At 40.2% G+C, this 27,314-nt stretch overlaps 4 protein-coding genes across 11 annotated transcripts; 3 read left to right on the top strand and 1 right to left on the bottom strand.

Annotated features, from left to right (window-relative positions):
- Window positions 1–513: 513 nt before the first annotated feature.
- On the top strand, window positions 514–7,805 carry LOC116385297 (butyrophilin subfamily 2 member A1-like). 2 transcript variants are annotated; one of them, XM_031850606.1, is made up of 6 exons: window positions 514–757; window positions 1,616–1,960; window positions 3,294–3,498; window positions 3,760–3,824; window positions 4,901–5,005; window positions 5,488–7,805. In XM_031850606.1, exons 1-6 carry the CDS (start codon window positions 685–687, stop codon window positions 6,051–6,053), a joined length of 1,359 nt encoding a protein of 452 aa, XP_031706466.1. In that variant the 5' UTR covers window positions 514–684; the 3' UTR covers window positions 6,054–7,805. The 2 variants fall into 2 exon arrangements, with proteins under 2 accessions (XP_031706466.1, XP_031706469.1); XM_031850609.1 differs by having other exon boundaries at window positions 5,491–7,805.
- A 117-nt stretch (window positions 7,806–7,922) lies between these two features.
- On the top strand, window positions 7,923–15,283 carry LOC116385309 (sialoadhesin-like). Of its 5 annotated transcripts, none has more exons than XR_004212868.1 (5): window positions 7,923–7,963; window positions 8,707–8,970; window positions 9,087–9,338; window positions 9,667–12,173; window positions 12,834–12,962. XR_004212868.1 is itself a non-coding variant. In XM_031850636.1 (4 exons), exons 1-4 carry the CDS (start codon window positions 7,933–7,935, stop codon window positions 9,804–9,806), a joined length of 687 nt encoding a protein of 228 aa, XP_031706496.1. In that variant the 5' UTR covers window positions 7,923–7,932; the 3' UTR covers window positions 9,807–12,486. The 5 variants fall into 5 exon arrangements, 3 of the variants coding, with proteins under 3 accessions (XP_031706496.1, XP_031706497.1, XP_031706495.1); XR_004212869.1 differs by having other exon boundaries at window positions 9,670–12,173; XM_031850636.1 differs by lacking the exon at window positions 12,834–12,962 and having other exon boundaries at window positions 9,667–12,486.
- Window positions 15,284–16,908: 1,625 nt separating this feature from the next.
- Window positions 16,909–19,923, bottom strand: LOC116385319 (low affinity immunoglobulin gamma Fc region receptor II-like). Its single transcript, XM_031850650.1, has 6 exons — window positions 19,893–19,923; window positions 19,193–19,453; window positions 18,325–18,572; window positions 18,063–18,188; window positions 17,547–17,631; window positions 16,909–16,973 (listed from the first exon to the last, which is right to left on the bottom strand). Exons 1-6 carry the CDS (start codon window positions 19,921–19,923, stop codon window positions 16,921–16,923), a joined length of 804 nt encoding a protein of 267 aa, XP_031706510.1. The 3' UTR covers window positions 16,909–16,920.
- Window positions 19,924–22,959: 3,036 nt separating this feature from the next.
- Window positions 22,960–26,284, top strand: LOC116385699 (uncharacterized). 3 transcript variants are annotated; one of them, XM_031851379.1, is made up of 4 exons: window positions 22,960–23,222; window positions 25,108–25,163; window positions 25,309–25,668; window positions 25,850–26,284. In XM_031851379.1, exons 2-4 carry the CDS (start codon window positions 25,115–25,117, stop codon window positions 26,158–26,160), a joined length of 720 nt encoding a protein of 239 aa, XP_031707239.1. In that variant the 5' UTR covers window positions 22,960–23,222; window positions 25,108–25,114; the 3' UTR covers window positions 26,161–26,284. The 3 variants fall into 3 exon arrangements, with proteins under 3 accessions (XP_031707239.1, XP_031707240.1, XP_031707238.1); XM_031851380.1 differs by lacking the exon at window positions 22,960–23,222 and having other exon boundaries at window positions 24,794–25,163; window positions 25,853–26,284; XM_031851378.1 differs by lacking the exon at window positions 22,960–23,222 and having other exon boundaries at window positions 24,796–25,163.
- Window positions 26,285–27,314: the final 1,030 nt, after the last annotated feature.

A 27,314-nucleotide genomic window follows, 5' to 3' on the forward strand; every position in this document is an offset into this window, starting at 1 on the left:
TAGTTAACGTGGCCTCCCACATAATGGGGACACTTCTGCTTTTATAGCCTTTCGTCATTTTGGATGGCCTGCACATATCTTTAGTGTTGTTGGTGTGGAGGTCTCTCACCAGTCTGTCTTGACGCCTCCTCTTTGCCTCCTTGATGCCAGCTTTCAGTCCTGCTCCGGTGATGCATGCTTTCTTGTCACCTGACAAAGGAAGCTTTTTTTGGGGCGTTGGATAGTGCCATCACCTCTCCATTCATCCAGGCCAAATCAATCTAGTCCGTTCACTAAAGCAGGAACTTTAAGGTTTGCTTTCTTATCAAGTTGTTTTCCTGTCTGTTTTTAATACTGTCATTAGATCATTAGATCCCCTCTTTACTTATGCAATGCATCTGTTTAGTTTTTTTGTATTTAGTCCTTTGGGAAAAACTAGATGGGGCTGTTTTGTTATGCTGACTGTTTGTGGTGCTGCCCCCCCCCGTATGAACGTGTCATCTTCCGTCATTGACGCACCGCCGGTATCGAAAGTACCGACAGCCTCCCTGCAAAACGTTTGTATGAGCGGTCGACAACAGTCTGACTCGCTCCGCGGACACGAACCTTTTTAACTCCGCTTCACACTCTGACTTTTCTTTTTCTTTTTCTTTTTCGCTCCCCTTTGTGAAGAGTTTAGTTTGGATATTGTCTTTGGTTTCCGTCATGTCTGGTCTTCTCTTCCTGGTGGTTTCCGCCCTTCTTTGCTGCGTAGGAATGCAGCCTATGAGCGTTAAAGGTTTGTGTCTTATTTATGAACGCTTTACTTTATTATTGAGACACGAGTGTGTTCTAGAAGCTGTTAGTGCAGCTGAATAACCTCGTTTTATTTGGGTTCTTCTAAAACGAATTGGGGGAAGAAAAAGGGAAGAAAGTTTTTAGTGTGTGTGTGTGTGTGTGTGTTAGTGCGTGTGTGTGTATGGAGAAACTAAAGGTAAATGGGTGAAAAAACCCATTATAGATATCCCCACAACTTCCCAGTTAATTTCTGACACTAACTCTTTTTTGTATGACAAGTGTTCTGAGATTGTATGTTTAAACATGCATATGACGCCATATCTTTACTAGATATGCACTCATTTGCATATACATTTCCAGAACATAAATCTGAAGATTAGATAAAGCCATGTTCAAAATTCAGATACAAAAAAAAATGTGATTTATTTTAAAGCAATGCATTGGAAATCAACAACAACAAGACAAAAATGTAAAGGACATAAAAAAATAAATAAATATACAGTATATATATACACCCACGTGTACGTATACATATACACACCCATACAAAGTGTCACGTGTATATTTAGGTGAAGAGTTGAGCAGGGATGTGTGACTGTATGTCATTGTCAGTGGGGGTCCCGGGCTTTGGCTTTTTTGATGAGTATAAGTGTGTGTGTGTGTGTGTGTGTGTGTGTGTGTGTTCATGGTAATGAAGAGAGGTGTCACAGAGGGCAACAATGATGTGTTTTTAATCGTTTTTTTGGACAACAATGGAGCTCTATGACACATAGCAAGAAGATGTATCAGGTTTTACACACATTACGTTAGTCTTTTCGTAGGGTTTGTTGACAATAAGATTATTTTTTTTAATTGGTAGGAGAAGCATCGCCAGTCAGATCAATGAAGATCCAGACCTTTGTTGGCCAAACGGTCATCCTTCCCTGCCAAATTAAAGTCAGTGAATACGAAGATGTCCCTTCAGTAGAGTGGTCCAAGGAAGGTCTGAAGCCCAACATCGCCTTCCTGTACCGGCATGGCTTTGAGACCTTCGAGGAGAAGAATCCGGACTTCCATTACCGGACCAACCTATTCATGAAGGAAGTGAAAAAGGGAAACATGTCGCTGAGGCTTTCCGACGTGCGGCTGTCTGATGCAGGAACATACAAATGCAGGAGGATCCCGATGGAGCCCCAGGACGCCAGTACAATAGAGCTTTCTGTGGGTATGTCCGAAAACTTTATTTATTGTAAATTACTATGCAAAAGTTGCTTGTTATCGTTATATGTTTGTTACCTTTGGTCAAATCCAGGTTTGCAGTTTTTCTGCTATGCTAAGCTAACCAGCTGCTGGCTGTAACCAGTGGTGGACAAAGTCTATTCAGATCTTAAACGAATTGGATGTTCCGAGCAGAGGGATTGCCTCCACACGGCTCTCAACATGACTACGGCTGAGCCGGTGGCTGGCAGCTAACGGTGCTAACGGTGCTAACGGCGCTAACAGTGCTTACAACGGTAGTGTTCACCTGAGGGTGGGCGCTAAAGGTACAAAAGCATTCGCATCAAAAAGTACTTAAAGTACCAAAAGTAAAAGTACAAGTTCAAGGATTCAAGGAAAATGTATTCTCATTAAGCAACACAGGGATGGACAACAAAATGCAGTTGTTGTCCATTTGTAACACAAGAAAAACATGACAAACAAAATAAAAACAGTAGTGCATTCCTGTAGCGCTTTATAAGGAATATAAACAGCAACAACAACCGTTATCTGTGCAGATAATGTGGCCGAATATGTTCCAGTAATAAACACGAAAAAACAACAAATTAAGACATTAAAATTAAGTGAAATTCATGGGAGCTACCGGCCGCAGCATAACACAGGATGAACCATTTCAGAATCATATTTATGATGCTGGATTAAAATGATTGATGCAGGTTAAAGGTATGATGGATTCACATCTTGTAGTGATGATTACTGTCGCCAAAATATGTGTGCGGAGACACGCAGGAGGCCTATTTAGTTTTGTTGTGTATTTGATCGTGTTTTTCATTTCAACTAATGTTTATACTGCAGAGTGGCTTAATCCATAACAATGCATCATAGTGTTTTTTTTATATATTTTCTATGAATAATTAAAATACATTTAGTGGGGTAAAAAGTGCAATATTTTCCTCTGAGATTTAGTACAGTAGAAGTATAGCAGTAGCATAAAATGGAAATTAAGTGCAAGTACCTCAGAATTGTACTTAACACTGTACTTATTTTCATTCCACCACTGTCTGAAGCTACTTATTCACCACACAGACGAGAGAGTGAATTCTATCTTCTCATCTCACTCTTGGGAAGAATGTGAATCAGAGAAAGTCAAACCTCAGACTTCTCTGCACCTGTTTCACTCACACCTAAATTACTTTGATCAAATATACAACCTTGAAGATTCCTTACAAAGACCGGACACTATTGCTCAACGAAGTATTTTCCACATTGGTAATGAATATGATTTTGACTGAAATGTTTAAAGTATACCTTGTATGATTCTTTTTTTTTTTCCCGTTTAGGTGCAGCGTCTGAGCCCAAACTCTCGCTGGTTCCAGGCGCTGGAGTGACTCTGCAGTGTGAAGCGAGCTGCTGGTTCCCGATGCCCGAGATTACATTTCTCGATGCTCAGGGGAACGTCATCAGCGCTGAAGACCCGAAGAATGATCCATCCACGAGCGGCTGTTTCAACGTCGCAAGGAGAGCGACTGTGCAGACTGGCAACAGGTTAGATTCTACTTTGACTTGTTATTTAATGCGTAGATTTGGTTCCATCTCTAAATCTATGATGTCATTTGCTTTATATACCTCACGTTAACGTCATGGCGTCATTGTAAAGAGCACCAATCAAACGCAAATGATGTGGAAACTTAGATGGAAATATTGCAAATCATCCACACTCGCGTGATGTTTTTGTCTGCTGCCATTCCTTTCGGCACAAAACTCTACAAAAACAAACTTTAATGAACTCATGTCTTGTCATTACAGGTTCACCTGCAGAGTTCACCAGCCTGACATAAACCAGAGGAGGGACACGGAGATTTACATACCAGGTACACTGGAGCTCTAACACCCCACCTGCAACTAAAACCTACATTCACATTCATGCTTTAACCTTCTCTTGCCTTTTTGTCAGCCGCATAGAGTTTTGCTATAAAACAACCTGGACCCTAGTTCCCTATGTTTTTGTGTCTAAGTGTCTTATAGGGACAACACATTTTGAAACGAGTTCAGTATTGAGAGAGACCGCTGCAGACGGCTGCAGTGTAATCTCTCTCTTTGGTAACTCCTCACCGTCAATGTAGGTCCACTAAAAGCTTATTTTCGCCACTGACTCGTGCTCAGATTGTTATTCTAAGTGACTGACGTCTTTATGGAAAGAACCCTACAAAGAAATAAAACGGGTTTCTCAACCTTTCTCTTGATCCGGTCTGCTTGTTTGGGTGTCATGTGACTCATTGCCATCAGTAGAAACGTGAGTGAGAGTTGGAGAGAGGAGTGTCGCTATTTTGAATATCATGGCTGAATATTTAGATGATTTCCACAAGTCCTTTTAGTGGACGAGCATTAGGGGTGAGGAGTTGCCCTGAGCGGTTACACATCACCATAAAGGACCGTTTAGTGGCTGCTGTCTGCAGCGTTCTCCATCAATACTGGACCAGTTTTTAAAATGGTTGTCTGCATTGCCAAAGTGATGTAACCCTCCGCCTGGGGTTCCTTGCGACAGGTTGTGGCTTGTCTGTGCGTCATCGTTTTTTTTCTAAGTGGAAGTTTCCCTTCTGCTTAGACAACTTTGATTTTTACTTCTTCAAATTTAAATAAATGGAGAAATTTGATGAAGACATGAAGATATGTTGATGTATTTTGGTCATTAGTGCATGTTGTAACACCGTTGACTCTTATCTTATCTGTAGGATACTAACATACTGAGGTTTTTCTGGCCAAGATAATTAAATCAAACATTTGAGTGTCCGAATCCTCAGTCAAAGAATTAAGTTTTTCTTATCCGAGGATTTTATTGAGGAGAATCCAATGACTTGGACATTTAGTGTGACTGTTGTTAGTGTTTCCTATTTTCTAAATTTCCTATAATATACTTATGTCTGTGTAATCTTTATTATTATTTCAGATGACTACATGGGATCCTGCACTCCAACAGCCATTCTAGCATCCGCGGCTGTTCTAGCATCCATAACTCTAAATGTATTCCTATGCTGGAAATGTTGCAACTCTGGTGAGTCGATCACACTTTGTTTGATAAAAGGAAGCTTGTTTTAGTTTGCAGCTGGCAAATCTTGAAATTCAACACCAGCTTCTTCAGCCAAATACCACACGGACACAGATATGTGTGTAATATTTGTGATCATTGCATCTTTTGAGGTTAAATTGATGGAATTAGTTTGTTTGTAGAAAAAGAGAGCAGTATATTTGTACCAAAGGCAGGTTAGAAAAAGTAATAAAAGCTGAGAGTTAGAAACGCACGGTGAGGGAATCATCAGATAAATCGAATCCAAACACTTGAACCACAAACACAAAGTGCGACCGAAGATATTTTCATTTATCAACCTAAAGAAACTTGAAGAAGCTTTGTCTGTTAGAAGATTCCTGAGCATGATTGTAACGCAAATAAAAGTGGTGATGCAGAGCTTTTTATGTGTACCAAACACAGGAAGCATCAAGTGCTAAAAGAACATTTTTCTTTTTGTTCTCACACAGAAGGACGTAAATTGCCTTCCAACCAATCACCAGTCCAAAGTTCAACACGCAGCAATGCAGAACATCAAAACCTGAGAAACCAGGCAGAATCCGTCCAAAATGCCGCCAACGAGCATCGGAGAAAAGTCGATGGATTGAAGTCGAAACTTCATGACAAAGATGAGATCATCCGCAGACTAACTGGAGAACTTGAGTTCCTCAGATCTCAGCAGCTGAGTCCTGTTGTGTGCCGCCAGCCCATGAACCTCGCTCCAGAGTTTCCCCACGTCATCGATCCACAACCAGCAGCCTCAACCAACAACAGCGGTCCTGACCTTTTGACGAATAGCGGTGCTGCGTCGCCCATCGCTGCTTCTCCAGCTGCTTCTCCAGCTGCTTCTCCAGCTGCTTCTCCAGCCTTCCCTGCAGAAGGACCGCTTGTTGGCCTTTCGAGGAGCATGTCCGAGTCTCGGCCTCGTTCAAACGCCACCAAGGCCCAACGTAGATCCACCATCTCAGTCCCGTCCAGTAACCGCTACAATGTTCTGGCAAATGTTTCTGAAGATGATGCGGAGCCGTTGCTGTAAATGAGAACGGAGCACACTGTAGAACTTTGTGATCAGTTCGGGTGGCTTTGAAACAAATGATTGCCTCCCGATGTTTACAAAATGCTGGGTACCCACGAGCCATCGACACTTGTTGAGCGCTCAGGAGTTGCTGCTCATTCTGCAGATTTGAAAAACACATCCTGTGAACCAAAGAAAAGTCTCCTGAGAAAGAGTTTTAAGTTTAGATTTATTTAAATCTCTACACACTTAAATGTATTCAGGTTTCTGGTCTTCAGACCTTTCGTGGTTTTAGCTGTTACTTTATGTAGATTGATTTAGTTGAAAAGGACGAAGCACCTTCTTATCTAAATATAAAACCTTTATTTAAGAAGTCCTTTGCACACGTGTCCCTTATTGTACTCTGGGGTTTGTTTTATTCTCTTTGGTGCTCTGGAGTTTTTAAAAGCATTAATACTTATTCTGTCAACTCTCAGGATAATAACATATCTGCATATTTTTAAAGCTTTTTGTACTGTTAATACTAATAAGGGAGCTTTTATTTGTTTAACAACAAATAAACAGCAACCTGGTGAATGAGGCATTTATCTATTTGCTTCACAGGTGAAGGGTTCGATCCGCCAGCGTTCAGCTTTAAAGAAAGTGATTTAGAAGTAATCTTTCATCTATAAATGCATCTGGTTTACATTTCCTTTCATTTGAAGCTGTTTTCAGATGTGAATGTGATTATTTCCGTCTCTTACGCCGCTACGATTATACCATCGTCAATCCTCTTTTGTCATTATATTCATTTAATTTGTGAAAACAGACACAACAGCTACAGAATTGTCAAGCATCAATATTTTTGCCATGTGACAGGATGTATTTACTGTCAAATGTTTTTTAAATGTTTTATTCAAAGCTAATATTTTTACATATTTGAAAACCAAGTTGCACTTAGTTTTGTACTTATGAATTAATGTCATTAAAATGATCCTTAACATGATTCTGTCATTGACTTAAACGTTGTTTTCTAAATAATTAATTCATTGATTGAAGTGGAACCTAAAAAGTACAAACAAGGATAAAACCATCTGAACCATCTGTCACTCAAACTCTCACCAGCCAGTCGGAAGAAGAGCTGAAACATATCTTCCATCGAGGAAAGCCTTCCGTGTCGTTCTTTGTTCTTCTATCAAAGAAGAAATGCTCTCCAGTGTGTTTCTGTCCCCTGGTGGCCGAATAGTGATTCATGCAGATTTGAATTAAATGATTTGGGATATTTGCTATGACAGTTTGTAGTTTGTGGTCGTTTTTTTGTGCAGGCTGCTTCATATCCTGTTGGCTTGTCTGCATGAGGCTGGTGACGGGTGTGAACCTGTGTGGGTGAGAATGAGCTGAATGCTCCTGGTGTCATGTTAATGTGTGCGTGTTGAAGTTTGTGGAGGTGAGAAGTCTGTCAGAAAGAACTAACACACGTTCCATTAAATCAACAGCCGCTGCTTTTTATCGGTCCAACATGAATGTGAATTATGTGATTTGATTTTCCCTCTGTCTCTTTATAATCTGCTGCAGTATAAAATATTCATCTTTCATTAAAGCTGTAGTTAGAATCTGCCTTACCATATCTTCACATATATATTTAGGACACTCTGTGGCCTTAAGTCTCATTAAATCCAGTTAGATGAGTTCTACAGCACTGATTCTCATAGTATGGTCCATGCAAAGTTTCCACATTCATTTATTGAATCATCATGATGTAAACATGTATTTATTTATTTTTACAAGATGAAAGGCGTTTTTGTTCTACACCACAAAGTTTGACTCTTCCTGTATTTTAGTGATTTCCTGTAAAGCAAGGATGTGGGCTGACTTTCTACCAACCTGAGGTGAAGAAGAAGACGGAACACATCGAGACAGGATGGGGATCACATCACTCTGCCTGATGCTCTGTGAGAAATTCAACTTTTTAAAAAAATATATCGCTTTCTGCTTTCTATCGTCAGCTATTTATCACCTGACAGACTTTTAAACCCTCGTATTGTGCTAGAAAGGAGCGACAACCTTTCTAGCACAATACGAGAGTTAAAAAGTCGTGCCTTTCAAGTATAATATATACATAACACATATGTGTATATGTGTTACTGTACCAATTGGAGGTACTTGAAATTTTCTTGAATATTTCCATTTTATGTGACTTTCTACTTCTCCTGCGCTCCATCTCAGAGGTTACAGGGATGTTGTACTTTTTACTCCATTAGTCTGAAAGCTTTAGTTTCTTCTCAGCTGACATCTTCTCGTCCCCTTCCTGTCCAGTGACAACCACGTATCTCCAGATGTGTTGCTGTTGCTTATTTATGATAAATTGAAGGGTGAAGTGTTCCTTTATGTGGTGAGAACGTTCTCCTACTTCTTCAGCTAAATAAACTCTTTAAAAAGCCTCTTGAATCAGCTGGAAAATGCATCGTCACTAAGCTGTTTGTTCTTGTTAGAGACACGTGGTTCTCACAGGACAGCGACGCTACAAACACATCATGAATCTATAGAATACGAGGCATTGATGGAGATTAAACTGCCCAACATCATCTATAATAAAACACTGACTTCAGTAAAGGATCTGAAAACATCTTTACAATCTGCACATCAAAGGACAACCTCAATCTGATGGTTCTTACGTTCCTTCCTGTGTGTTCAGCCACGTTGGTGATCCACCCCAACAGATCTCAGTTCTTCTCGTATGACTCCGTCACTCTGACCTGTGGAGAGGCAGGAAGCTCTGACGGTTGGATATTGAAGAGAAACACCTCCTCGCATGCGTCTCAGCTGTGCGACTCTGACTGGGGAGTATCGAACGGGTCCTCCTGCATCATCGAGGACGTCTATTCATCGGACAGCGGCATGTACTGGTGCGAGTCTGAGCTGGGGGAGTGCAGCAACAGCGTCAACGTCATCGTGACTGGTAACATGTGCATGGAGCTTTTATGTATTGATGTTTGAGGCTGACTTTATGCTGTGCAGGATACCCACACGATCTACAATGTGCACGACGGCAATGACAGCATGGTTTGGTTTCAGGTGGGGATGTGATCTTGAAGAGCCCTGCGCTTCCTGTGACAGAAGGCGATAAAGTGACACTTCTCTGTTCCAACAAAGAAGGCGAGAACAGAAAAAATTTCTCTGCAAAGTTCTTCAAAGATGGTGTTTCCATCGGCACTGGACCTGCAGGAAACGTGACCTTTTTGAAGGTGTCCACATCTGATGAGGGTTTCTACCATTGTGAACTGCCCACAGAAGGAAAGTCCCCACAGAGCTGGCTGGCTGTTAAAGGTGATGATGATGTTCTCTCTGCACACAGTGTGTATGTGGAGGCTGCATTAATAAAAACAGAATGATCGAATATTCTAGAATAATGTAACAATTTGAAAAGAAGACAATCATTGCATACAAATTATTTACAGATAATTTCATCAAGAAATTCAAATCTCCTCGTGTCCTTTCTGACGTTTAAAGTGCACTCACTGGTGGTGAGGAGTAACTTAGATAGTGTTCTATTTAACCATATATATATATATATATATATATATATATATATATATATAGTCTGTGATTTAACCAATCAAATGCCTTTTCTCCTCCTCCCTTGTTCGTTGGTCAGCAGTCAGCGCTGAGCCTCCTCCTCTCATGCCTGTGCCCAAGCTGGTGTGTGCCGTCCTGCTGGTCGTCCTCCACGTCGTCATCTTTATAGTCTGTGTGAATATACACAGAAAGTTAGTGAAACACCTCCGGGAATCATGAAAGTAAAACATTCTTAACTATACAACTTAACAGCTCCATTTATATTGGACATTAATATAAATCTATCGCCAGTGTTCTTGTATGATACAATGAACTTAAGTTAACTTGCCACAAACCAAACTCTGCACAATCTTCTGAGTATTTAAACAACATTTCACATTTTATTCCTTCATTTAGCTTTTCAGCAACATTGTCTGTGAACGTAATCTCCTCTCGGTCTAAATGTTCACTGTGTCTAAACAAGCTTAGGCTCTGGTTGCTTATCTGGATACAAATTATTGGAGAAACAATGATTATTAATTATTAATGAAGGCTCCAATAACAATATTGGACTACATTTGTGTCCTTTTATTCTTACCGACAGAAGCTGAACATCTTAAAGCTTGTCGACCATCATATTGACCATCTCATGACACCTAGTGGCCATTTTAATTCATACCACAATACAAGATGTCAAACGCTGAATTGAAAGCCTGAATTGAGTATAAAAACCTCGTCTAGAGTCTATAATGAGGTGTTTCTAGTCATTAAAGATTACATGCTGAAATAAGACGGGATAAAAGAAGGAACTGGAAGTAGACCTGAACCACAACATTTATGGTGTTAGAAGGTGAAAGCATGTCACAGGATTTCAGAGATATAATTTGGTCTTTGAGTGATTCATAGCCCAGTAGCAGTATTTCAAAAAGCAGTATTATTATTTTTTAATAACTGATAACCATTGCAGAAACTGTAGAAAGGGTGTAGTGTAATATGTTCATGTTACTTTGTTTTATTCAGTGGTGGAGAAAGTATTCAGATACTTTACTTCAGCGGAAGTACTCGTCAGGAAAATGTACTAAAGTATAGAAATGTCCCCTGTGACTGTTAGAATATTATATATTCAATCATTCAATTACTCATGCATTAATGTAAGAGCAGGATTTTACTGTAGTTGGTTGAGCTTGAGCTCATTTTCATTATAGATTCATCTGCTGATTATTTTCCCAATTAGTCGATTGGTTTGTAAAGAAAATCTGAAAATAGTGAGAAATGGCATCAAAATTACCCAGAGCCCAACGTGACACATGTCACAATGTGTGTTTCGCCCAACCAGGAGTCCAAACCTCAACATTATTTAAAGATATTAACAAATCCTCACATTTTAGATTTGTAACCAGGACAAGTTTTAGTGCAAAATTACTTTAATCATTCGCAAAAAACCCTCTTATTCAAACTGTTCCCATGTTTTTGTAAAGCTGTCTGTGCATGTTTCACTTGTCTTAAAAACAATTCTGTGAATCAATGCTGGATCTGACTTCTAAGCACATACTTTCATTTCTCTTAAATAAAGATACAACAGTTTAATTTCCCTGTGACTCGGTGGAATCTTCCCCCTTTTTGATAGTTATTCTGAGAAGAAGCACTGGACTTAAATGCTGTACATTTATTTCCCCTTTGATTGTTTTGGTTGACGATCTCACCAAAGTGTCTCTGAACATTGTTCTCTTACTATTGTGTTAAAAAAGGAAAATGAACACATTCATCTGAGTCCATTTCTGAATCCAGTTATTACTTTGCACTCATAAATGCAGCAGCCAGTGCTGAGATCTTGAATGTTCATACGTGACCTTATGAACTGTCCATCTTGTGAAAGAGGAACAAGAGGTTTGTGCGAGAGAAATTTCTAAGAAATGATTGAAACAGAAACATCTGACGCTGTTACTGAAGAAAACATTTCCTTTAAGGAATCTTAACAGTATTTTGCATGTTTTTTTAATGGGTTTCAGTAGATCACACTTACTTAACTTACTTATATCATCGCTTGAAGTTCGATTTGATGAGCACAAAGTTAATACGTTTTAACAAACCTGAATTCTCCTTTAAATGTTCATGGTTTAGTAATGAAAAGCGTACTTTGTTTGCAACAGATGTGAAACATGCATGAAAAAGGTTGTTTTTTTTACTAATGACAAAATGTTATGAAGATAAGGGACTCTTTGTATATTTATTCTATTCACTTAGTACACCCTGACAAACTTTCAGAACAGAAATCTGACAAAGTCTTCATGATTGGTCCAACAGCAGTGACCTTTTATAACCTCTTCTTTCCTTCTGCTCTTTACACACTTACGGTATATATATATTTCTTTAAAACGTACCTTTTAAAGCTGGTTATACTGTTTTATTTCATGTCCAGCACTCCCATAGCTGTTCATCATGCTCTTACCTCAGTTAGCACACCCACTTTCATGCATCACAGACGATAAAGATCAGGCTTCCTCCTCAGGCTCAGTTAATGTTTGATGTTCACGTTTGTTAATGTTTTGAGGCACAAGTGAACCGACGGACACCAGTTGAGCTGATATCCAGAAAACCTGAGGAGCGGTAAGCATTTCTCTTTTAATTTTAGTGAATACAAACAGCACACCTGCTATGTTTGTATACAAATGAGCTGCAGATTACAACAACTGTCCCAACCGCTGTTTTAAAGGACCAAAATAAATGGCATGAACTGCTTTGGGTTCAGAGGGTCCTATCTGAATGAAGTATGCATTCATGTGCACACATTCTAATCTGATGCCACAATATCAATACAACTCATGGAAGTGGCTTCAAATGTTGGATGTTTTACTTGCTACTGTAAACTTTTACTAAATACAACAGATGTAGAATGATGTCAACATTGCGAGATACGTTTTTTTGTGTTATTGTTTTATTTTTTTTCAAATGTTCATTTTATATCAAATTGAATAATACAATTAAAATCTTGGATTATAATCTAAAATATAATACAAATAAAAAAATGGAAAAGCTGGCAGGCATATTGTATATACAGTATTTTATACACATACATACAGTTTTTACGCCATTTGTATGATGCATACAGTCAGATATGTCATACAGGTAAAGGGTAGACAGGGCTGCATTACAGCAGAATGTATAATGTCCATACACAAAGTGTGAACAACCTACTTTTACCTGGATGAGTGGAGAAAAGTCGTGTCCTTAACCTGACTCTTTTTGTTCTCTCCTGTGACCTCGCAGTGTTTGATGCTGACTTTACTGAAGATGTATCGCCTCCGGCCCGTCGCCGCTCTCCTCCTCCTCCTCCTATCCATCGCTCCAGCGGGAGCTGAAGTGGTGACGTCGATGGCAGACTGTGAAGAGTTTTTCCTGCAGCAAACTCCACCAGACATCCCGGGTATCTTGGAGGGAGGGAAGATCCTGAACCAGAACAGATACAAACTCATTTGCCAGACTTTCAAAAACATGAGAAGATTTGTGACGCTCTACGACACAGAGAACAAGATCCCAGTGTTTTCTGCCTACAAGTACAGAGCGATACAGAGCAATGGGACCAAAAGAGAATGGAAAATAGAACCACAGGTATGCTCTTTTGTTTTTTTATTTTTGTTACCAAGTCACAAATATAATATTGTATGTCTGACTGACACTCCTACAGATCCAAATCCATAGCAACGACATCACTACTGCATTTTTAAGTTTTGCAAAGTAATCATTAAGTAGTGGAAATGTATGCAAGCTGATCCGGTAATACTGCAATACTACACAGATGCAAAAAATATTTATACATTACTGTGAATACTGGCTGATGCTACCGCTAACAATAATCATAATCCATCCATTATCTGTTAACACTTATCCTAATTATCCTAACAACACTTGTGTGTTTCTGAGAGCTCTACAAGTGATTTACATTTCATGACACTGTAACTTGTAAGGCTTGACACATGACATGACAACATCCTTTCAGTACTGACTGGGTTTGGCTTAAAGCTGATGTTATCACAGTCGTTTAACTTGTGTCAATCCAAGTTTGTTTTGTAAAATAGAAATCATCAGCGTCTATTATGTATCATTACTGCTACTGTACATTTGATCTGCTTTACCACTATCCTGCACACATCAGTAACTCAGCCTTTCAATTGTTACAGCTTGAGAACATACATGACAACAAGAACATGAGGAAATCATCCAAACCTAGTTACAACCACCAGGCAGCAAATACTGATTACACCAACCAAGGGTACGACAGAGGCCATTTATTTCCATGCTCTTATGCATCGACCAAAGAGGATAAGGAATCTACCTGTACCCTCACCAATGCTGTTCCACAAGAACCAACATTCAACAAGGGAAGCTGGAACAGAATGGAGCAATGCATCAAATGCTTTCTGGATGAGTACTGTACAAACAGCAACGGTGTCATTGAAGCCTTTTTGGTAACTGGAGCACAGCCCGGCACCACATATATCAATAACAAGGTTAATGTTCCTTCCATGCTCTGGTCAGCATTCTGCTGCTTCAGTGAGAAGGATGGAGGCAAGTGGCTAGCAAGCGCATATTGGGGGAAAAATGTGAAAGATGGCAGCAAAAATGAATCTCTTCAGGCAAAGACCTTGGAAGAGCTCTCTAAAGAACTGACAACATCAAACTCAAAATTTGAAGTGTTTCCTGGAACACATTGTCCTCCCGACACAACTGTCACTCAGTTGTACCCAAAACTTAAAATGTCTTGCGATTGCCCCACTTTAACTACTTCTGCCCTATCCACGGCCACCTCTACCCCTCTAATTTCAACGTCTACTACCCCAGCAACTAATCCAACCAAGACTACAACTACTAAATCCAAAACTGCAACTGCTACAACAACCACAACCACCAGCACAACTACAAAGAAGAAAGATGAGGACAAAAACGAAAAGGAAAATAAGCAGGAGATTAAAGGAAACCCAGAAGGAGGAGATCCAGTACCATCTATTCCAGGCAGTGGAGGGCTTCTTGGGGTTCTCGGAGTGTTGTTAATAGGAATATTTTCAGCATTGGCAACATATTTGTGGTTAAAAAAGCCATTACAATCTACCCATATTGCTACCCGACCACCAGTGGCATTTTGGTAGTAATTCACCGACCGTAGCCAAGCGTCCAACAACAACAATGCCCCAAACAGCACCCATCCATGCAAACTCTGCTGCGGCTTTTACATCAACCACCTCTGTCAGTGCAGCCACAGCTACGACACAAACAGCTATCATTTCTGATGAAAGCTTTTCTACCAAACCTTCTCCAGCTACTGCAACAGCTCATCACATCTTCTCCACTCATAGTCCCTCCTTCCTCTTCAGCGCCTTCTGAAACCTCAAGCCCTCCAACAAAGTGTTACCGTCTGTTTTCTCATTCAAATCCCTCCATCCTGTGTCCCACACAAATATGCATTTCTCTATTATGGTTATTATTATTTTTAATTTGGGCTGTACTGTCCCTTTAAACCTCTTTTGTCTTCTTTACCTTTTGATGTTGTTCTTTTGTTTTTATCAATACTAGCTCGTTGTCCTGTGATTTGTGAACAAGGTAATAACCAACTGTCACAAAATATCGTAACATTTATGTATTCAGTTCAAGTTTTGCTCTTACTTTAGAACAGAGGTCTTCAACAGGGGGTCCTGCGACCCCTAGGGGTCCGCGGAGGTACTGCAGGGGGTCCGCGAAATCTTTGGTTGATTGGACAGTTTTTCATTTTCTTTTTTCTTTTTCTTTTTTTCTCTAAACATGAATGTGTCTATTTTTTTAATAGTTCAGTATTTTATGCAAGATAACAGGTATGTTTATGCATGGCAGTGGCACTAATAGGCCATCACTCATTGTCGTTTTCACATTTATGTTTAAAATGAAAACGTCAATTTGAATAGCTTGTATGTATGATTATCATGCAATTGACAATGTTGATATTGGCATTGGTATCAGCTGACAAGGTGTGTTTATAAATGGCAGTGGCACGGCCGCCCTACTCACTGTACCTTGCACATGTTTAAAATAAAAACATGAATATATGAACCTGTGTATTATTTGAATAGCTTAGCATTGAATGCACAATAAAGAGGTATGTTTATACACGGTACTAGGCCCATTTAATATAAAACACAATTTTATACAATATATATAGTCGGGGGTCCCTGCTCCATCTCTCTATCAGTTTGGGGGTCCTTGGTCTGAAAAACATTGAAGACTCCTGCTTTAGAACATTACTGCATTGACTTTACTTGTCCTCCACTGTTGACATTTGTATTAAATGATCCATTAATCAATCGGTGATATCAGGTCCCTGTCTTTTATGTGGTGGGGCTACCACTTGGTTTATATTTGGATCCCAGATTGTAAAAGTAAATCTAAAAGATTTAAAGTTTTAATAATAGAAATATTACTCCTTATAATCTCCTAATCTAGCCAGACACACACACACACACACACACACAGGGATGGCTCAACCTTCAATCTCACATGTACAGAGAGCCTGTGTTTACACTGTAGAGGGGAAACTGGACACACAAAGTACATTTCTGCATCGTGACAAATCCAACAAACCTGATGATCAGGTGAGAAAACAAAATCTCCCTGATGAGGGAATTCCTTTCTACAAGGAAGCATACAGTGTTTCCTTCGTGCTGTTGATGCCAGGAGAGTCACAAGATATATGAGAACATTACTGGTGTATTTCCTGTTTAGCATTCATGAGTTTCACATGAGAGAGCAAACACACAGATGAGTCAGCGACACTTTATTAAGGGAAGCATTGAGTTGGTGATTTGCGAGTCGAGACATTTAGGTTTACAAAAAGTCAAAGCTTTTTAGACAGAAAAGTATGGGGACTTGTGTTTATTTGTTTTTCCCAAAGTTGTATGAGTCGACATACTTGCTCAAGGCCTATAATGGAAATAATGAGTGTGCCTGCATGAGGAGTGATGCAGATATATGGTAAATAAGCTATGGGCTTAGGCATGCGAGAGTATAGTCTCCCTGTCTGAACTTACGCTAGAGCTTCATTAGTTTAACTACAAGACTTCTGTGTTGGTTACCCGGATCAGGTTTTGTTCATTAGTGGAATTATTAAGAAATGAGACACTGAAAATACAAAACTAACGCTGTGCAGGTGAGACAAATTGGACACATAAAAATACAGTAAAAAACAAAAAGCTCAGTTGAGTATCTTACAATTTTCAGCAAAGTGTTGGTAAGAAAAAATCTAAAAACCTGTAATTAAACAGACATTGAACACATCTTCAGTTTAATACATGAACGTATAAAACTTCAACACTGGTTGTGTTGTTTCTCTTCAGCTGGCTCCTGGTTTGATTGTTGAGTAGAAGGTTGATGAAAGATCCATTTCTGAGAAAACACACACATGTAAACTATTAAGCTGTTAAAAAGCTGTAAATAATGTGGAGGGACAGTTTTCACTGGAAGAAAAGCAAACACAGCCTCTATAACTGTACTTTAACCTTTAATAATACATCGTTTATTTGATTATTTCTTTATATTTCGTCTCAATAATCTGAATCAGCAAAGTAACTTGTAAGTAAATCTTTACAAAGCGCAATATTTCACTCTGGAATGTAGTAGAAGTTTAAAGTACCGTAAAATACAAATACTCAGTACTTGAGTAAATATAATTACTTTCCAAATTACTTTCCACCACTTTGTTCACTACTGTGATGGGAGATTTTTGGAGGTTATTGATTCTCCAATTGCATCTACTGTGTTTTGCCGTGTGCTGGATACCAAAATGTAGGTGAGAGGATATGTGTTTGTTTCAAGCATGTCAAAACTATCACTATCACCTGAGGGTACATACGCCTTTCTCACAAAGAGAAGAAGAGCTGTTTTAGTTCCGGCCATTTTGTTAGTTATTTTGGACATTGGTCTATAATGTGTTTGTGTGTGTGTGTGTGTGTGCGTTACCTATGTCCTCCTGTGGTTGCACTTCCTTTGTGATGTTGACATCCGTGTACGACACTTCAGAGTCGTCTTTACCTGCAGCACAACACTTCTCACTGTTACACATTTAGGTTCACATGTTTTAAGGCAAATTACAATTAATTTAGAAAAGTATTCGTTGGTTTATCAGAACATTTAGATTTTTTTATTTTTAATTCCTGAAGACAACATAAACTGACAACATGTCAACTTGTAAACATAAAGTAAACTGTCATAAGAAGCAATGTGTGGTTTGAAACAATTTGCCTCTCTATAGTGCATTTGGGGACTATTTACAGCAGCGGATTGATCCACGTTTGGTTCTCTGGTGAGTGTTTGTGGCAGCAGGGATTGGGTGGCATTGAGTCAAAATAAACAATGGAGCTCTCTAGTACAGAGGAAGAAGGTACATCAGGCTTTGCAAATCATTTTGAATACTGTCGGATAAGTTTATTGTTGGTTTTGTTGACCATGAAATATAATATCACCATGTTTGTTGACAGGCTGACCTTTCTGGTTCCTCCAGAGGCACAGCAGCATCACAGAGGCCAACAGGATGCAGACGGCCATCACAGAAAGTAGAATCGGTGCAAGAGGGAGATGAGAAGATTCAGGACGCCCAGCTTCAACACAACAAATGAGAAAAACAGTTTGACGTCAATGCAAAACACAAAAACAGCTCTATGTGGCTATGTGCACAGATCAATACATCTCCTCATTCATCTCCTGGTAATCAGTAAAGCATCTCTCTCATTGTCTCGCCTCTGACAGCCAGCCAGCTGTCTCCTGATTCTCCAGCTCCAAAGATGTGACACTTGTAGAGACCTTCATCAGACTTTAAAACACTGTGGATGGTCACGTTTCCTGTCGAGCTGCTGCCGACGAGGACGTCATCTTTATAAAATTCAGCTGTGAGATTGGAGGAGGACGTCGTCTTCGTTATGCAGTGAAGAGTCACAGATTCTCCCTCCTGCACAGGATGGACAGGACTCTTCAGGATCACAAAGCCTGCTGAATGACAGAGCGGCACAAAGGTCAGAAAATGGTTCAGAGGTGAAGTAGCTTTAAAGCTGCAAATAAAGATCACGTATAGCAGTGACTTGGCAAATTGTGCTTTTTATGTTTTGTACAGATTAAATGAAGATTGTGAGCTTTAATGTTTGGGTATTTTGTTACTTTCAGACAGAACCAGGCTAACTGTTTCCATATGCTTCCAGTCTTTGTGCTAAGCTAAGCTAACTTGGCCGCTTGCTATAGCTACACATTTATTGTACAGACACGAGTGGGGTGTCTAGCTTCTAGTCTTACTCGGCAAAAAGGCGAACAAGAGTATTTGCCAAACTTTCCTCTATGTCACGGCATGTCTGTCCAGCTTTGTCTCACCAAATGTCATGTGATTGACAAGACCATTTGTAAGTCATTTAGCATACAAAAACATCACCAATCTTGCTTTTTCTGTCATTTTGCAACATAGTCTGCACTGACTGTAATATAAACTCATATGTGTGAATGTGCTACGCTCAAGTTACATAGTACAAACAGTGAGAAAGTGAAGGTGTAGACACCTTCTGTGTGCAGTTGAGGGTTTGCATGTGGTGATATTTTTGTGTTGGTGGTTTAGTTGAACCCACCGGTCACAGTGATGTTGACGGCATCGCTGCACTCTCCAGCTCCAAACTCACACCAGTACACTCCAGTGTCTAATGTGTGAAGGTCATCGATAAAACTCTGGAACTCATTTCTTTTACCCCAATTCATGCACTCTTCATTTTTGTGCATGGATGTGTTTCTCTTAACTCTCCACTCAGAGAAGTGTCCTGAGTCCACACAGCTCAGTGCTACAGACTCGTACTGAAAGAACTGGGATCTGTTGGGAACGAGTCTAAGAGAGGCTGAAAGAAAAAGAGAGATGATGACAAAGTGAGATTTTCACTGTAAATGTGTTCACACTGCGAGTAACAGAAGTCCTGTGAATTCCTGCAGAGGCTAACAGCAATGTGTTGCCTGACACGTCTTCTTTGTGAACTCCCTAGTTATAAGCCGCTCTCTGCGGACACTCTGCAAAACCACCTACTAAAACACTACTGTACTACTTGTACAGGCATTTAATAGAATTTAAATGTCCGTAAACAGTAACATGCTTCCTCTCATTTTCTGAAATGATATTAAACATCAGACCAGGTTTTATTATTTAATCGGCTAACTGCTTGTTGAATCAGAACACAAAGTATATTGAAAAAAAGTTTCAAATCGATATTATCGACATTAAAGATGCTCATAAACCCAGGTGCACACTCATAATCACATAATGTTATTACTCATAGTACTCACCGACAATAATGCAGAGTGTTGTGAACTCCATGCTTGACTGACTGAGGGGCTGCTTCATGCCCCTGATCTGACTTCATGTCATATATAGACATTGTTTGTACAGGATGTGTGTCAGCCGAACGCGTTAAAACCACAAATGTCAAAGGTTTCATATTTTAGTTCTTGTTGTACCACCCATTGGCCGTCTGACAAGAAGCAGCACGTGAAGCTGGGAAAGCACGTCTCAGCCTCCCGGACCATTAGCACCGGTTCCCCCCAAGGCTGCTTCTTTCTCCTCTGCTCTTCTCCCTGTACACGAACAGCTGCACCTCCAGTCACCAGTCTGTCAAGCTCCTGAAGTCTGCGGATGACACCACCCTCATTGGACTCATCTCTGGTGGGGATGAGTCCGCCTACAGGTGGGAGACTGACCATCTGGTCTGAACAACCTAGAGCTCAACGCTCTAAAGACAGTGGAGATGGTTCTGGATTTCAGGAAGAACGCAGCCATGCCAGCCCCTATCACCCTGTGTGACTCCCCCGTCGACGCTGTGAAGTCCTTCCGCTGGTTAATTTGCAACCTAGTTGTACACATCATGTATCATCATTTATGTTTGTGCCATTTAATAACTAAACATTCCTACATGGAAGAGTGAGCATGTGTTGATCACGAGGCAATAAATAAAGACAAGTGAAAAATATAGAGATGTTTGGTTTATTCTTATTAAACATTATACATAATTTACCTACCTCATTGATTTAATTGTCACACTTAAATCCTGATTGTAATGGTTAAACAAGAGGTCAAAGGGCCAAGATGAGAAGATATAATGTTGGTCAAATACTGTGGTCCAAATAAAAGCACTTCAGTTTTTATTGCCAGTGAGTTACAGAAAGTTTGACTCTAGAATGTTTTCTAATCTCACAAGACCAGAGCAAAAACCAGATTCATTGGTTCTCTTTTCTTCTTTGCTACCATGTTATCTGTCTCATGACCCCTCAGTTTTAAATCTGGAGCTTTAAGGAGATGCAGACGTCAGACTGGAATTGGGTTGGGAACCAATGCAACCAAGGGTACTTCTCAAGTCTCTTAATTGTCGTTTCCTCGCTCCTCGCTTGAACCGGAAGTTGTTTCTGCGCCGCCATATTGACGGCCATCCCAAAGCTCTAATGTAGCTCGGAGGAGCGAGGATCGAGGATGGAGGAGGGAGCTCGGAGGAGCCATGAGCGCGGAACCACGAGAACAGACCTCCAGGAAGTCTTTTAACGGCCGACACGCCCCCTCACTGTTCATCAGTCATGTGATTGGACGCTGAGTTTAACACCAGAGTGAAGACTGATCACAGAATAAACTCTAGTTTATATTTAATTAGGTTTCTGATTCATCATCTGGTTTAAATAAATGTTCATTGTAGTCTGAACAACAAAACGACCACAAACAACTTTCTTCATTTATTAGAAAGATTTGTTTTCATGATCTGATGTTTCCCTCAATAACTTTTATTATGAGTACAATTAAAGTCAGAGAGAGCTGAGAGACTAAACACTTTTTACATCATTCCTGAGTGTTTGATGAGTTTTATCATTTAAGAGAAACAATCATCATATTCTGCCACAGTCACAATTTCAAGACGTACAGACGCAAATAATTCATAAATAAGACGATCGCATTCCGCCGGTAGAAATGGATCCTGTGCTTATAAACAGAACACAGTACAGTTTAACAGACTACAGAGAGAAACACCTCTACAGTGGTGATCACTGTGTGTCTTTATTAGTATTATTAGTTACTGTTATTAAGTACAGTGATCACGTGAACAGACACTAACTTATCAAAAGTCTCTCCAGCTGTTAAAGCCGACTGACAGCTGATCAGCTGTGATCATCAGCACCTTCATCAGAAACAGACGTTGCTTCACGTGACGCAACTGAGGAAAGGACGTCTCGTGTCTCTTAAAACATATTTCTTCGTTTCCTCTCTCCTCGCATGGTTTCCTCCATGCATCCCTGGTGGGAGGGCCTAAGACGCAAGGAAAGGACGCAAGTGAGGGAAACAAGGATGCAATTAAGAGACTTGAGAAGCACCCCAGCTCTTTAGCGTGTTGGACACTCGCCCTCCCGAATTTAGGTAAAGTTAGAAAGATATTGACAGATTCGGACTTCCCGGTTCAATAAATCGTTAACGAAACGTTGCTAAAATACAAACGATACCTCCCTGTAACCGTAGTGAGGTAGACAACAAGCTACAACCTTAATTGAATTAAAACGGGCCGTCTTACGGACTCCTCCGAGCTGGACAATCTGCATTGGTCTCAATGAGCGGTCGGCTGCGAGACGAGTGCGCAGGGACCGTCTACAAAGTGCAATGCGGAAAATACCTACTACAACAATATTCAATAGCTTCACTGTCATGCAATGTAGTGTAACCAAAATCACTTCATACATCAATGGGCTTCTCCTTGTTGTACTACAACTGCTATTTTGAAAAAATATGATTTAGATTAATTTTAGTGAATATTTATTGAAAATAATAATCGATAGCTTTACTGTTGATAAGTGTAGCATGCCCAAAATCACTTCATACATCAATGAGCTCCTCCTTGTTGTACTACAACTGTTATTTTGAAAAAAATGACTTTGATTAATTTTAGTGCATTTTTATTGGAAATAATATTCAATAACTTTACTGTTATAGTGTAGTGTGACCAAAATCACTTTTGACAGGTGCTGTCAAATTCTCTTTCTGGTGACGATTCCAAGTGACATTAAATTATCAGTGATTTAGTCAAACCAGTAACCATTAGAGAACTACAAACATACAGTTAATTTAAAGCTCAATTAAAGAAATGGTTAGTTAGTACCCAACTCTGTCAGCACTAGAATGTAACTGCTTCTCTGTCCATGTTGAACTTTCCCTCGTCTGTCTGTCTGTCTGTCTGTCTGTCTGTTTTGATTGCCGGTCGACCCTCATCTACCTGCATGCTTGCCTGCAACTTTACCTAACCCCCTCCCGACTCTCTCAGGTGGATCTGTGGAAAACCTTTTCCTGTAACATTCAGCACCAGACAAGGAAGCGACTCCTCGAGCCACGTGGATGCAGCATGTTACATTTTCTGCAGTCAAATGAACGGTTTCAGAGAGTCATAATAAATAGGTGGACTTGTCTGTATAACAGTCAGCGATGCTTCACTGGAGTTCAGTCTTCTGTGGGTCTGCTGATCAGTGAAAGGAGAGTTAAGTTACATTAAATGAACGTGGAGGAGTTCAGTTACACAGCTTCTCTCTCGCCTCTAATCTCAAGCTTCACTCTCCTCGTCCTCGTGCTGCTTTTCATCTTCACACCTGTTGAAGGTAAGCTCATTCAATATGTACTCGCGCCATATTCTTACCACAGCAACGACTGCAAATATTAGTTTTGTAAATATAATTGAATATATGGCTGGATTTTACACATTATGCAGTTAATTCCTTTTTTCTGTGCAAAAGTGCGTCGCTGACTTTCAATAATTGTGGATATTTTTTCTCCCAGAATGTAAATCATTTAAAATCTTGATCGGGTCAACCCTTCTACATTTAGACTGTAGTGAAGTCAATAACCTGACAATAGACTCTCTGTGTGCTCAGTTATTAGGCAAGTTGTATTTTTGAGGATTCATTTTATTATTGAACAACTACAGAGCTCTCGGTCAATCCAAGACGTTCATAAACCTCAAACCTGAATATTTAAGAAAGTAAGAGTGAGGTTTTGGCTTTCTGAGGAGAATATGTGCACAATTAATGTGCACCTATTAGTCTGCAGAATTATTATGCAACTAAATGTTTCCATCTCACTTGTTTATTTTCAGTTGTTAAAGTGAGAATAATAAACAAACAACTCAAAACTTACAAATAAACATTTCTGACATTTCAAAATAAATCAGTGACCAATATAGCCCCCCTTCTGTTCAATAACAGTATTAATAAGCCTTCATTCATGGATTCTGTCACTTTCTTGATCTGTTGACGATCAACTTGTTGTGCAGCAGCAACCACAGCGTCCCAGAACCTGTTCTGAGAGGTGGACTGCTTCCTTCACCGTAAAGCTCCCGTTCAAGAAGTGCCCACAAGTTCTCAACAGGGTTTAGGTGAGGAAGGGGGCCATGTCGTTCTTTCATCTTTAAGGCCTTTACTGGCTAGCCACGCAGTGGAGTACTTCCATGCATGTGATGGAGCATTGTCTGCATAAAAACCATGGTCTTCTTGAAAGATGCAGACTTTTTCTTGTACCACTGCTTGAAGAAAGTGTTTTCTAAAAACTGGTTGTAGGTTTGGGAGTTGATTTTGAGTTCATCTTCAACCTGAAAAGGTCCAACGAGCTCATCTTTAATAATACCAGCTGGACCTTTTTAAAAAGATGTGATGCATTGAAGACACATCAGAATATAACCTGATCCATTAAAAACAGCTGTATTATTTAAATTACACTTTTCAACAACAACATGAGGTTGTGTGTGTTCTCTGTGTGGTATTTGTTATAAATGTTGGTGCATAGATGTTCATAGTTGATTGATGACAATAAGAAGCTTGATGTGTTGGAGGAAACATGAGAGAACTCTTTGAGAAACACGGTCTGAAGAGAGAAACCAAAAGTGAGTAATCATACATCAATCAGATTGGAGAAGTTGTCAGCAGTGTCAGAGCCAGAGCACGTGTGGTGAATCGTTACTGCCCAGAGTTACTGTTAAGTTATCAGCTGTGAAACTGACTCTGGATGGTAAACACGTCGTGTAGGGGAGGCAAGAAGTGAGACGAGTAATGAAACGACAACAACCAGTTTGAGCGCCTGAGTTACTTGTTCACATATCATACGACAGAATCGCCCACTCTGTCTCTGTTTGGCTGCTTGGCGGTAAAACGCAACGGGCGGGACTTTCCACAGCTTGTAGTGTTGTTTCGACACGTGTTGACTGTTTCCTGTGGTGTTGAACATCTGGCGCTGTCTTGAAACATATTACTGCAGCTTATACTTATTTCATTTGACTATGAATGAAACGTCTTCAGGGAAACCAGCTTTAGCTGTGGTTGTAGTTCACATTGACGCTGCATTGGCATCAAGGCTTTGTGTCATCAGTTGTGTGTAATGAGCAGGATGATGAACACAAAGGAGTATTGTGATGTAGAGACAGACTGTAGATGTGTACCTCCAACACCTTGATGTGATGTGTTGGTGACTCTTCACCTCTGTCTCCTCTCACAGGGAGGAGATGACCTGCTGCATCCTGCTGCTCTTCATCCTGACCTCCTGTGTCTGTGGTGAGTTGACTTTTGTATGTTTAAAGCACTACAGCTCTGAAGCATCACTAAACACTCCACAGAAACATCTAGAGATGCAGTTTAGAGGCTCTCATGTTAAAGCTGTTTGTCTGCTCCTCACTCTCCCTCTCTGTCTCCTCAACAGCATCATTAGTAGTGGATGTGACACAGAGCTCCTATCAGGCAGAGGAGAACCACAACATCACTCTGGAATGGACCTTCACCACCAGAACAGACGGTTCCCTCAACTCCCTTAATATCATCTGTGACATGTTCACTGATGTCAGACTCTTCACCCTGTTTCATCTTCATGAAGGTGTCGAGGTTCCAGAGTCTCAGCATGAACGGTTTGCAGGACGAGTCCAGTTTGACAAAGACGTCCTCAGAGAAGGACGACTCAGACTCCACATGTCCAGACTCAGGACTGATGACTCAGGTCTTTACCAGTGTGATGTGTTCACAGGTCATGATGAGAGATCAAAGAGATGTCACCTCAACGTCACAGGTGAGTTGATTCAGCAGAAGTTTCCTGGACTAAAAAGAACCTGATTATTGTCGTTACACTTCCTTCTTACAGGATCTGTGAAATATGTTCCAGTTTAATCTGTTGAGGACGTTTAGTTCATGTTGTAGTGAGATGTTGTTTCTTCTCATCAATGACTCAGACTTGTTTGGTCTCTTTACAGCAGAGAGGGATCGGCCCAAACCTGAGACACCAAACTCATCAAGTGGAGGAAGAGGTGCTTCAAGGACAGGAAGTCCATCACAAGCAGAGAGACGGGGATGGATCGTCCTCTACTGTGGACTGGGACTGATAGTAGCAGGAACTCTGCTGGGTGTTTGTTACTATCTGCGTAGAAAACATTCAACGAGTTCCTCTGCCTACAAAACTAGATCCATTGATTTCCTCCATACAGACGAAGATGAGTCTAGTCTCTTAGAGGTCAGAGGTCGGGGGTCCAAAGCAACGTCTGAAGGTCTCGTTGTGATGATCTGATGTCTGAATGAGCTGCTCAGTCACAGCTGGTCGTAGCGGAGTGAGAGGAGTTATCTATGGTCTTCATCTCCTCCTTCATCTTCCTCTTCATCACTGTCTCATGGTCTTCATCTCCTCCTTCATCTTCCTCTTCATCACTGTCTCATGGTCTTCATCTCCTCCTTCATCTTCCTCTTCATCACTGTCTGATGGTTTTCATCTCCTCCTTCATCCTCCTCTTCATCACTGTGATGGTAAATAAGCAATTATCTGATGAGGCAATGCAAAGTGTTTTCATAAAGGAAACACAGAATGTTATAAAGAAACAGAGAAAGACGATGAAAGAGTTCAACAGTAAACAGACCTGAACCATCTGAGAGGTCTGGACGCTTTATGAATGAGCAGCAGATTATAAATATATCAGTGCTTCATAACAATAGTATGTTAAAGCCTCTGGCACACAGTGTGAAGAAGATGATGATGATGATAGTTCACAGAAACTGACTCTTCAACATGTTTATCTTGTTTTAGTCCTCCACAGATAATCTGCTCTGTGTTCACTTTATTGAAATAAGACGAGATAGAACTTTATTAATCCTGAAATATATACTTGCATGAAGAGTAAAGTAAATAGATGAAGAGAATAAAGTTCATCAGAAGTAATACTGACATCAGTGTGTAATAGAAGCTCAAATATTGATCAGTATATCGAGGAGTGATATTGTGAAGGACATAGAAAAGTATTAAAAGTTATGTTGTACATGTATAATGAAAATAATATTGCACATGATATTAATGCTGCTTCTCATTTTCACTGCACTTTGGTTTCTTCTTTGGGCTTTCGAACATGTCAGTTGTGTAGCCTGTTCGTGCCCCTTCCATCTGGCAGGAGACTGAGGTCCATCAGGACCAAGACCTCACGCCACACGAACAGCTTCTTCCCGTCGGCAGTCGGGCTCATTATCAGAGCCCGGGTCCCCCACTGACTCTGTCATCCCCAGGACAATATACCGGTCACTCACCTGCATCCCTTCATATTTAAATACACTTGTCACTTTTACATTACACTCACATTACACTTGTTTAAAGTACTGTTATCTGTTTGTTGTGCACTTTATTTATATAATTATTTGTATAAAATGACGTCTGTGGGCTGTTCGGGTATAAAATGACGT

Source organism: Anarrhichthys ocellatus, unplaced genomic scaffold (assembly GCF_004355925.1).
Source record: "Anarrhichthys ocellatus isolate YVR2014 unplaced genomic scaffold, GSC_Weel_1.0 scaffold11, whole genome shotgun sequence".
NCBI classification, from domain to species: Eukaryota; Metazoa; Chordata; class Actinopteri; order Perciformes; family Anarhichadidae; genus Anarrhichthys; species Anarrhichthys ocellatus.

Excerpts from the sequence above, each read along its gene's own strand:
- LOC116385699 (XM_031851379.1), top strand. The coding sequence starts at position 25,115 with ATGACCTGCTGCATCCTGCTGCTCTTCATCCTGACCTCCTGTGTCTGT. Across the intron at positions 25,164-25,308 it reads CCTGACCTCCTGTGTCTGTG|CATCATTAGTAGTGGATGTG; the intron begins GTGAGTTGACTT and ends TCTCCTCAACAG. Across the intron at positions 25,669-25,849 it reads ATGTCACCTCAACGTCACAG|CAGAGAGGGATCGGCCCAAA; the intron begins GTGAGTTGATTC and ends GTCTCTTTACAG.
- LOC116385319 (XM_031850650.1), bottom strand. The coding sequence starts at position 19,923 with ATGGAGTTCACAACACTCTGCATTATTGTCG. Across the intron at positions 18,573-19,192 it reads CGTCAACATCACTGTGACCG|CAGGCTTTGTGATCCTGAAG; the intron begins GTGGGTTCAACT and ends TCTGTCATTCAG. Across the intron at positions 16,974-17,546 it reads GCAACCACAGGAGGACATAG|AAATGGATCTTTCATCAACC; the intron begins GTAACGCACACA and ends GTGTTTTCTCAG.
- LOC116385309 (XM_031850635.1), top strand. The coding sequence starts at position 12,840 with ATGCTGACTTTACTGAAGATGTATCGCCTCCGGCCCGTCGCCGCTCTC. Across the intron at positions 13,176-13,744 it reads AATGGAAAATAGAACCACAG|CTTGAGAACATACATGACAA; the intron begins GTATGCTCTTTT and ends CAATTGTTACAG.
- LOC116385297 (XM_031850606.1), top strand. The coding sequence starts at position 685 with ATGTCTGGTCTTCTCTTCCTGGTGGTTTCCGCCCTTCTTTGCTGCGTA. Across the intron at positions 3,825-4,900 it reads CACGGAGATTTACATACCAG|ATGACTACATGGGATCCTGC; the intron begins GTACACTGGAGC and ends TTATTATTTCAG. Across the intron at positions 5,006-5,487 it reads CTGGAAATGTTGCAACTCTG|AAGGACGTAAATTGCCTTCC; the intron begins GTGAGTCGATCA and ends GTTCTCACACAG.